The sequence below is a fragment of the Lolium rigidum genome, chromosome 2 (genome assembly GCF_022539505.1).
Source record: "Lolium rigidum isolate FL_2022 chromosome 2, APGP_CSIRO_Lrig_0.1, whole genome shotgun sequence".
In the NCBI taxonomy this organism is placed as follows: domain Eukaryota; kingdom Viridiplantae; phylum Streptophyta; class Magnoliopsida; order Poales; family Poaceae; genus Lolium; species Lolium rigidum.
The window spans coordinates 220,922,396-220,933,658 of NC_061509.1; the positions used below are offsets into that span (position 1 = coordinate 220,922,396).

General features: G+C 47.0%; 1 protein-coding gene across 1 annotated transcript; it reads left to right on the forward strand.

Moving 5' to 3' along the window:
• Positions 1–6,099: 6,099 nt before the first annotated feature.
• Positions 6,100–10,898, forward strand: LOC124693006 (fimbrin-4-like). Its single transcript, XM_047226446.1, has 15 exons — positions 6,100–6,212; positions 6,333–6,450; positions 6,573–6,743; positions 6,850–7,118; positions 7,234–7,405; positions 7,811–7,849; positions 7,952–8,020; positions 8,106–8,222; positions 8,541–8,752; positions 8,888–9,046; positions 9,122–9,321; positions 9,423–9,589; positions 9,671–9,767; positions 9,884–9,975; positions 10,129–10,898. The coding sequence occupies exons 2-15, from the start codon at positions 6,364–6,366 to the stop codon at positions 10,408–10,410; spliced, it is 2,133 nt and encodes a 710-aa protein (XP_047082402.1). The 5' UTR covers positions 6,100–6,212; positions 6,333–6,363; the 3' UTR covers positions 10,411–10,898.
• Positions 10,899–11,263: the final 365 nt, after the last annotated feature.

The following is an 11,263-nucleotide window of genomic DNA, read 5'->3' on the forward strand; positions in this document are numbered from 1 at the left end:
AGGCCCGGAACAGGCCCCATTAGACGTGCTACCGCGCTGCTATGCCCACGTCGCCGATGCCATCCAACTGCATCTCTGTGCCGAGCCAACCCATGCCGCCACCGGCAGACCACCATGTGTTAGGCAAACGCCAAGAGCGGCGTCACCGCGACCTCACTCCTCGCAAGACGGCCCCGACCGAGGCCGCACACCGCCGCAAAGGAGCACCCCCGCCGCAACGCCCGGGGACATAGTTGCACCGTAACCGACGCCACCACGCCGCCGATCAATCCCATCACTTTGTCGGCATCCAAGAACTCGCCTTTGAACGCCGGCAAGAACATCCGACGGCCCGCCCGAGCAAGATAGGGGACGAACGCAGAGCTGCCCGGGCCGCCAGATCTAGGCCCACCTGGCCCAGACCTAGATCCAGCCGCAGTGCAGCCCAGAGGGTGCCCCGCCGGCGGTGGCCCTGCCCAGGCCCGCCTGGCCATGGACAGTGCCCGCAAGGCCCAGATCGGGGCCGAGCTACCCCATCCTGCGCCGCGCCGCCAGCCTGCCCCCTCCGTCGCCGCGTTCCGCCGCCTGCCCTGGCTCGCGCTGCGCCTCCACCGCCTTCGCCATGAGCCGCCGCCGCCGCCATGCCTTGCCGCACCGTCGCCGGACCGAATCCCGGACGCCCCGAAGCGCACCGCCGCCGGCCGCAACTGCCCCGCGCAGAGCCCCGCGCGCGCGGGTGAGGAAGAGCCCGCCGCCGCCGGCACCACGCGGGCTTTGCCCGGCGGCGCTCGCCGGCGGCGGCGGGAAGGAGAGGAGGAGGGAGGGCGGGGCGCGGGGTGAGACTAGGGTTCGCCCCGGTCGCCCGCGGGGAGCGACGCGGAGCGAAACGTTTCCCTTCCAGTACTTTCAACCGCTCCGACTTCTCTACTATCATGTTTATTTATACGACTGTTAAGGTGGCTCTGACTTGTGAATAATAAATGGAAGTACGTAACTAATTGGTTTACTTCAAATCACCCATCACCCCACCAAGACTAGTCACACTGAGAAATATCATACACTAGTATCATGTACATGATACTAGTTTATAATATCAACTCCACAATGCATAGTATCATAATATGGTATTCCCTCCGATTTATATTAATTACTCCAATATTGATGTATCTAGAACTAAAATATGTTTAGATACATCTATATTAGAGTCAATTAATATGAACCGGAGGGAGTATCATATTTATATCATATTTAATGTTTTATAGAATCTTAATGCAAATGTGTGTATATAATGTATTTATCATGAAATTTTCTAGATTTATGTGTCATGATACGGTATCATATTATGATACTACTCTCATCTGACACATCAAATTTTTACCAACATGGCATGCATAATATTGTTTATGATACTATTGGGCTAGTCTAAGCATATACGAACAGCCGAATCTAGGACCGGATTCATGCATCTGCGCATGTATACGTCCCTCTGCCTCTAGTATAACAATATTACAATGTACGCAAGCTTGGTCATTCCCACAAATCAGAATTAAGGTAAAGAGATTAGGCACTCACGTGTGTTCTTCTTCTCCTCCTTGACATGGATGGCAGTGGAGAGGGACGAGCTGCATCACGCAGCGGTGCGCGTCACGCCCAAGCCCCAAGGATTGGGCCGCCTCGTGGATACTGGAGGCCGAAGACCGCAGCCTCGGCTCTGGCCCGGAGCAATTGGCCGTCGCTTCCCGTCGCACGGCACCGGCACGCCTCTCGACTATCGGCAGGCCGGCGAAGCACAACGGCGGATGAGAGCCAATTGTTGGCCGGCGGTGAGGTTTGAGACAGAGGACGGAAAATAATATGACCGCCGCAAGGCAGGATTAGAAGATGATGACAACGGCAAGCGTTTCAGTATATATACTAACCCTAGGAGGCTAGGACTCGATGTTAAATTAGGCCAAAAAAGCACACGTTGATCAAGATTTGACCTATAGGGTTTGCGAAAACTGGAGCAGATGTTAGTAACGTTTTTGTTTGTTGAGAAATTAATTGCAGATGTTAACTGTAGGTAAGCAGGGGGCCTCCTATACACCGACCAGGTCGGTGCGGACGCGGTGCCGCACACCCCCCGACCCGGCGGTTGTCTAGTGGGCCGGCCCATCAGGTAAGGTCGTTCTCTATTTTCCCTATTCTATTTATTTTTTTCTGTTTACATATTTTCGTTTTTTAAAAAGAAGAATTTTTTGAATCCGTTTTTTAATCTGGAAGTTTAATTTTTTTGTCTTTTTAATATAATTTTTTCGATTTTTTTTTATAATTTGAACATTTTTTAGAATGAACATTTTCCAAAATTTGAATATTTTTTAGAATGAACATTTTTCAAAATTTGAACATTTTTTAGAATGAACATTTTTTCAAAAAATCGATTTTTCCCAAAAGTTGAACATTTTTCGAAAATGAACATATTTTAAATTTGAATTTTTTTCAATTATGAACATTTTTCGGATACGAACAATTTTTAGCTTTGAACATTTTTTTTTGAACACTTTTCAAATTTGAACGTTTTCGAATTTAAACTATTTTCAAATTTGAACTTTTCGGTTTTGAACAGAAATAAAAATAAACAGAAAACAAAAGGAAACAAAAAAGAAAACCGAAAAAAGAAAAAAAAGAAAAAACAGAAACAGAAACAGAAAACGAAACAAAAAGAAAAAAGGTGAAAATGGGCCAGGCCCCATACCCGACCAGGGTGTGCGGTGCCTGGTAGGCACCGACCTGGTCGGTGTATAGGATTTCCCGGTAAGCAGGCCTGCGTGGATGGCATACGGTCACCGCGGCCTAGTGTGCACGCTTTGGGCCGGCCCGTCAAAAAGCGAGACAAGTGCATGTACGCCGTGGATAGATAGGCCCAGCAAGCTGTTCTCGCATAAAGGTCGGCCCAGACAGCAGCATATTCCGGACGAATGCGCATCGTGCGCAATGGGCAGAAAGTTCACGCCCGAAAAGGAGCGACCTCTTCTCGGCTCTCGTTCGTTCCAAAACAAAAGAAAAAGGAGCCACGAGCACTTTTTTTTTTCAGGACATCGTCAGCACGTTGAGGCCACTCCCTACATGTAGTCGGTCGCACGTGACCCGACGAGCAAACCATGGAAAGCTTAAACTTTAGCACCGCTGGTATCACGTGCCCAACATAATTCTTCTGGACCCGATCCACGTTTAATAAGCCAACGGATGTCCTGGCGATCCATTCAGCCCTGCTCCTCCGTCCTCCATTCGACCATTCGTCGTGTGCGGCTCAAGCCTGGCGAGTGGCCATCTCCCATCTGCGGCTCTTGTGGGGGCGCCGCCGACCGCCGGACGCTAGAGCCGCATCGTATAACAAATTTGACAGCTCGCTTGTTTTGATACTACTTAGAGTATATTCACTCGTGTCTCCCATATAATGTTATGGCGCAGCCGACTTTTAGGCCGTATGGGGGCTGCCCCCTAGATGGACAAATGGGGCTGGTTAACTCCAAGCCGTGTCTCCCATGAAAAATAATTCATTAAATTTGATAAAAACAAGCGTTTTTATTGAAAGTTCGGACAATTTCATATAAAGGGCGGAAAAAACCCTAAAAATGGCCACGGCCAAGGCCCTAGACGCCGGTACATTGCCGCCGCGTAGTCCTGCTTGTCATTGTTATCGGGCTCTTTCTTCGGCGGTGCGAAGTAGCTGTAGCCCTGGCTACCGTCCTTGCGTCGGCGATGCCTATTTGACGGGCCAGCATCACCGTCGTCGTCCAGGTCGATGAACAGGCAGAGACGGTGCACAGTGCACGTGCTCGAAGATCCTCGCCAAGCAGGCCTTGTTCCAGTTGACGGACGAGTACATCCAGCAGTGATCCGCGGCGGAGCACCGACACTCTGCACACCACCGCTCGGCCATCTCCTCTGTCCGGCGCCGCCGCACCTCTTTCGCCGTGGCGGCATCGAACGCCGCAATGGTGTCCGCCAGCATCGCCTCCACCCACGCCGCGTTCTCCTCAGCTGCGGGGTCTCCCGCTGCTGACGCCGCCCGCCGCCTCACGCTGTTGATGCCCCCGCTGCTCGATTGCCTCCCGTCGATGCTGCCGCTCTACATGCCAAAGCTCCGCCCGGTGCTGCGGCGACTCTTCCTCCGCGGCGGCGTCGATGCCGAACTGCGAATCCGGTGGTGGAGGTGGTGGTGGAGGAGACGGCAGTGGAGGGATCTGGCCGGCACCGGGGCGGTTCACCATTGCGCAGTGGTGTTCGAGCGACGAGGGATGTGCTTGTGGCGGAGAAAGGGGTGTCGGCGGCTGTGGTGGCTGCCATTGAGCCCGGGGGGCCTTTTATAGACGCCGGTGTCGGGAAGAAAGCGCGGGAAGAGGCGAGAAGCGGAGGGAAGAAAGCGCGGGAACGCGCAGTGGCGTGCGAACGCCGGCGACGCGTGGAGACTGCACAGCACCGACGGGACGTCTCGCCTGCCCCTCCTTTGCCATCAAGGCAAAGTTGCGACGCTTCGATCGTGTGTCACCGCGCGCGAATAATTTCCGCCGCGAGGTAGGCGACGGTTAATTCCAAACTTGAATGTGCCGCTGACGCGTCGGTCCCGCCACACATTGCCTCGTTTTTTTTTGTGTCGGGCGTGCCTGGAGTGTCCCCTGTGGGGCGGGATGGGCTCGGGGCGCCGGACACCGTATCGAGGTGCGCCGGATAAAAAAGGTTTTGGAAGACGCGGCTGGAAACGGTTTTTTTATCTGGCGCGTCCAAATTCTTTGGAAGATGGTTTAGGGAACACGACTACTGGAGATGCTCTTATTAATTTTATGAGATAGAGACGGTGCTCGCTTTCGTCATTGCAGATCTGCTGAAGAAGAAGCATTCTCCCAGATAAATGTTTCGGCGCCGTACGTGTGCGCACCGAGCCACCGACGACGACGAGTCGAGCGTGTCGTGTGAGTGTGACGGGTTCGTGGGCGGTGGTGGATGGATTGGAGGACATGTGTTCGCACAGCGACGCAGGTTGGCCTGTTCGGTTGTTCCCGTGCGAACCGTGGCATGTAGCATTTGTGCTAGGAACACGCCAAGCCCAGGCCGGTGACGTTTCTCGTCGTTGGGAAACCGCCGGTGACGCTTTCGGCAGAGCGGCAGAAAAGAACGTAACATGGCAAGGACGCGTCGTGGACCAACATGCACGCTGCTATGCTACGTGTTGTGGTGGTCTTGAATAAAATACTCCTACTAATTTATTATCCTGAATAAATACATTTTAAGTTTACATGCTTTGGCTTTGAAAAAAAAAGCTTTATACGCACTATATTTTGCGCGGAGAGGGTATTGTTTTTCTTTGTTAGATTTGACATATTTGCCCAAAATTGAATGTATACAACTACATGAAGAAATTATGTATATTTTTTATATGAATGTCATATCATCGTTAAATAGTTGAGTTATACCATGGTTAACTTCCACCAGTAAATAGGCTCCGAGTAGTTCCTCCATGACAAAATATAGTGCATATTATTTTTGCTATAAGTGAAACTTTTCAACAAATTTGAATGACTTTACATAAAAATATCAAATCTAAAATACTAAATAAATACAATGTAAAAAAATAGATTTCATATTTTTATATAAACTTGAGGCCACTAATATTCATTATATTTTTTTTGCGAAAAGGATCCTGATATTAAAAGAAACATACTACAATACAAAACACAACAAGAAAACAAAAATTACAACAAAATCTTTGAGATTCCCTTCATTTTCAACCTTCAGACCGTGTCGACGATGCGTCGCCGCTGCCATTTTTCCCTGAGCCGGCCTGATGTTGTTGGTTGCGAACGGAAACTCACCGGACAACATGCACGATCTAAAATATATACACACACATATTCATTTGTGGTACCATTTTCAGCTACAGAAATAAAAAAAACCACCTTCCTCCCATTTTCTCCCCATTTTCATTTTGTTTATTGACCCCCCACGTTGCTTACCTTTTCCAATGTCTTAGCCACGAGGAAACCTAAATCGAAGAGCGAAAGAAAGAATAAACAAAAGAAAAGAAAAAAAGAGACCCCACCCTTACCTCCCCTCCTCGTCTCCGCCACTTCCCCCTGCCCTCCCGCCCCCACGAAATCTGGAACTCCTTCCCGGACGCCATTGCCAACCTTTCTCCTCCAGCACAAGGAAACCGCGCCAGGGGGACGGTGGAATTACCGTCACCAATTCGGAAGGTATCTCCGTCCCGCTAACCTTCCCCCCACATCCACGCCGACGGCGCGCGCCGCGATCTATCCGCTATTTTCCCAGGGGTTCCAACTCGCGACCTTCCTGATCTGAAAATTTTGCTGCAGCCGCGCCGTAGGCGGGTAGAATCGAGCCGAAATGTCCGGCTTCGTGGGGGTCGTCGTCTCCGATCCCTCGCTGCAGGGCCAGTTCACGCAGGTCGAGCTCCGATCGCTCAAGGCCAAGGTGACGCCCAAATCCATTTCGTTTTTTTAATTTTATTTTGCTTCTCTGCGCGAGAAAACCCGCAAATTGTCTGCCAGCCCCGCTCCAATCCGAGGTTTCTGTTCTGTTCCGTTGCGTTGCAGTTCGTGTCGCTGAAGCGGGAATCGGGCCATGTCACCACCAAGAACCTCCCGGGGCTGATGAAGAAGCTGAGGGGGCTCCACGAAGTGGTCTCCGAGGAGGAGATCGCCGCCTTCCTGTCGGAGTCGTACCCCGACAGCGACCAGGAGATTGAGTTCGAGTCGTTCCTCCATGTACATCTCGGCGATTCTCTGCCCTCTTGGCTATTACTGTGCAGATGAAGAATGGTTTCACTGTCCTGCAGAATTTATGGGGAATTTGGTGTGGTTGTTTTCGCAGGAGTACCTGAAACTCCAAGCAAGGGTGAGCGCCAAGGATGGAGGCGCCGCCGGCACCGGTGGCGGGGCTGGCCGCGGCAAGAACTCCTCTTCGTTCCTTAAATCCACCGTCACTACGCTGCTGCACAATCTCAACCAGGCCGAGAAGTCTTCATATGTGGCGCATATTAACACGTACCTGCGCGAAGACCCGTTCCTGAAGAAGTACTTGCCAATCGACCCGTCCGGCAACCAGCTGTTTGATCTTATCAGGGACGGTGTTGTGCTCTGGTGAGATATATGGCTTTCTAGCTAGCCGCAGGGCGCATGCCCATTTACTTTCCGAACAGAAATTGTCTGCTAGTTGTGTTAACTGATGTTAATTCATGGGTTGATCTTTTGTCAGTAAGTTGATCAATGTGGCTGTACCTGGGACCATTGATGAGAGGGCAATAAATAAGAAAAGAGTGCTTAACCCATGGGAGAGGAATGAAAACCACACACTGTGCCTCAACTCTGCCAAGGCCATTGGATGTACTGTTGTCAACATTGGTACCCAGGATTTAGTGGAAGGAAGGGTATGTCATGTATTCCACATTTGATATCTTTCTTGTTGCTCATGATGTGTGATTGATCTAAAAATGTTGCCGGTATCTAAATAATCTTTTTTATTTTGCGATGAGGTTAATTATTCGTCTACCTTTAATTCTCTCATGTCCTGTGCAGTGTTTGTTAATTTTTAATACTCATGTCATTACTAAATGCTGTGTATCCTTTGTGCTTCTTCAGTATATCACTTACTAGTATGCTCTTCCCATACTTGTTTGGTCACTTGTTGATTGCTGCATGTGCTCTTCCCTCATCAAGATGTTTTAGCCACCTTACTTTAGAGACAAAATGTTCCTAATTTCTATGTTCAGTTCTATCAATTCACTTCATAAAATCAAGGCTGACTTACAACATACTTCTTTTGTATTTGGCAGCCTCATTTAGTTCTTGGATTGATTTCTCAAATCATAAAGGTAAATATTGAGTTGAATTTTGCATTAGACAAAATTAAATGGACAAGTAATGATTGAACTCTGCCTTTATCACTTAAAGAGTTGCTTGCACTTGTTCACCAGATTCAACTTTTGGCTGATCTTAATCTCAAGAAGACGCCGCAGTTGGTGGAATTGTTCGATGACAGCAAGGTAAATAGAAGCAGTCTACATTTGTTTCATTTCCTATTGCACACCTTTGCTCAAAACTAAATCTGTTTTAATGCATGTTGTGCAGGATATAGATGAAGTTTTGAGCCTGTCACCAGAAAAAATGCTACTGAAATGGATGAACCATCATCTGAAAAAAGCTGGCTACAAAAAAACTGTTAACAATTTCTCTTCAGATGTGAAGGTGCGTATGACAGAAAATGTCACAACACTTAGTCACTTACCAATCACTTAATTGTGTGCAATGTTGATACGCCTGCAACGATACCATGATCTGCCTAAACCCGTTGGTAGATCTTATTGTTCATTTAAGTTCTGCCTTGTGCGGAATCAACAGCCAGCTTTGCAGCATTATCTATGAACCATCTTTTCACTGTTGAATGTTGTTTCTTCTTTTATATAATATAAGGCTAGGTTTGTAGGCCTGTTACTTGATCCTGTTATTTTGTTTCTTTTCTTGCTCTGTTCGAGTTGGATGGTCACATGAGTTAGTTCTGTACAGGATGGTGAAGCCTATGCTTATCTTCTAAAAGCTCTTGCTCCAGAGACCTCCCCTGAAACAACAGTGGAGACTAAGGATCCTGATGAGAGGGCAAAAATGGTTCTAGAACAAGCAGAAAAGTTGGACTGCAAAAGATACCTTACACCAAAGGATATCACTGAGGGTTCTGCCAACTTGAATCTTGCATTTGTTGCACAAATATTCCAGCATCGGTAAGTGCTGATTCATGTTCCTGAAAAAGGTTCTAGAATTTTAATGTATGTGTTAAGTCGCGTGTACTATGTTCGCCAATAATTATTGTACTGTTAAACATTCATCAGTTGAATGCTGTCATTCATGATGTGCAGGAATGGTCTAACTAGTGACATTAAACAAGTTACACTCACGCAGTCAGCAACACGTGATGACGTTTTAGTATCCAGAGAGGAGAGGGCCTTCAGGATGTGGATCAACAGCCTTGGCGTGGAAACATACGTGAATAATGTTTTTGAAGATGTTCGCAATGGGTAACAAGATTATTTTCATAGTGTCTTGTGTGTATCAATTAGTGAGTTGGTAATTTAGTATATATTCTCTTGCAGATGGGTACTTCTTGAAGTACTTGACAAAGTTTCTCCAGGATCTGTCAATTGGAAGTTAGCATCAAAACCTCCAATTAAGATGCCATTTAGGAAACTGGAGAATTGCAATCAAGTTATAAAAATCGGGAAGGATCTAAAATTTTCGTTAGTAAATTTAGCTGGGAACGATATTGTTCAGGGAAATAAGAAATTGATAGTTGGTGAGTTTGAATGCATGTAAACTCTTGTAGCTAGCTGCTAATGCACTGAACTTGATAATTTGTTTGATATATAATTTTACCTTTTTTGTGATGTCTTTCAGCACTTCTGTGGCAATTGATGAGATTTAATATCCTTCAGTTGCTAAACAGACTGAGATCCCACTCCCAAGGATCCCAAGGAAAACAGATTACTGATTCGGATATACTAAACTGGGCCAACAACAAAGTGAAAGCATCAGGAAGAACATCTCGAATCGAAAGCTTCAAGGTGATTTTAATGTCCATATCCTTTATTGGACCATATCAGAAACTCCAGCTGTTCATCTTTTCTTTCTGTTTTTCCCTTCAGGATAAGAGCTTATCAAATGGAGTGTTCTTCCTCGAACTTCTTAGTGCAGTTCAGCCAAGGGTTGTGAACTGGAAAGTAGTTACAAAGGGGGAAGCAGGTCTGTTCCATATGTGCTATTTTATGAATTGGTTCAGATTAATGATGTATGCTTTCTATGAAGAGAAATAAGTACTGTATTATTGGCTGATAGACAATTTCTTTTGGTTTTACCAGACGATGAAAAGAAGCTAAATGCTACCTACATCATCAGTGTTGCAAGAAAGCTTGGATGTTCTGTCTTCCTACTGCCGGAGGACATTATAGAGGTAAATGGCTAAATGCTATAGTATCTTCATCTCTGACTGCTGTAAATCCCTTTCTTTTCCGAAGACCGATGATGGCTGTTCATTGAGAATTGAAACTGAGTCGTGCTCTTTATATTATCTGTTTCATATTATTTCTTCTTGTTGTTTGAACAGGTGAACCAGAAGATGATCCTAACTCTTACTGCTAGCATTATGTACTGGAGCCTACAGAGAACGCCACTATCACAATCTGATATGATTGAACCATCGGAGCCATCTAGCATGGCTTCTGATGCTGCTTCTGATATTGGTTCGGAGGATGGCGCCTCAACAGCAGCACCATCTGAGTGCGAAGAGGTGAACTCATTGTCTGATGGTATGTCCAACCTGACCACAGATGATGCTACTTCAAATGCCCCACCTGCAGAAAATGGAAATGATGAAGCTGGATCCTGATGATTATATGTTCGTTGTCGTCGTCGTAGTGCTGTCCATCATTAGTTATACACAAGGATTTGGTTGGTACTTTCCTGGTGTCCAAAGTTGCTGCTGCCAGAAGTGATTTTTTTCTCCTGCTTTCCAGGTAGCATAATAGGTACACATACAGATAGATGTAGCCGCCGTTTGTTCATTAAATTTTGCTTAATAGTACTATACGAGAGTAAGAAATACACAAAAAATCGTAGACATGGGCCACCGGCCTGGTGGCCATTCCCTGTACACTCTTTAGTACACTTTGATGTCGAAGCTCCATTACCCAACCTGTGTCTTGTCGGTCCATGTGCTCGGTTTTTCTCCATTTGTACTGCCTTGGCCATTACCGTTTGTACTGAACTGTCGCTGCTGTGGACCATGCGTGAGCTGTACATAACATGTTGAAGGAATTTGTGGCATGTCGAGGAATTATTGTACACATTGTGGTATCTTTGCTCATTTGAGTGCAATGTGACATGTCGTATGTTCGCTGGAGGCTTTGCAGGTCTGGCACAAAATAGTGATACGTAAATGAATGGCAGGTATATATACGGGACGGGAAAGAAGTGAAATATATTTTGCTACACACTTGGAAAGGTAGATTACATTCATCGACATATCATAGAGCTAAGGAGCAGATTTTTTTTTAAGAGTACACCTTTTGTACTACTATGGAAGGCAGAATTTTAAGTACAAGGAACCTGTCCAAAACAAGACAACAGGGCCCTCTCTAACAGCCCCGGACACCTCCGAAGATTGAAGCTTCACCTTGACTCTCCTTGTCGACCTAGCATCCAACAAAAGAGTAGATGGCGGAACTTTGTCGAAGGCACCG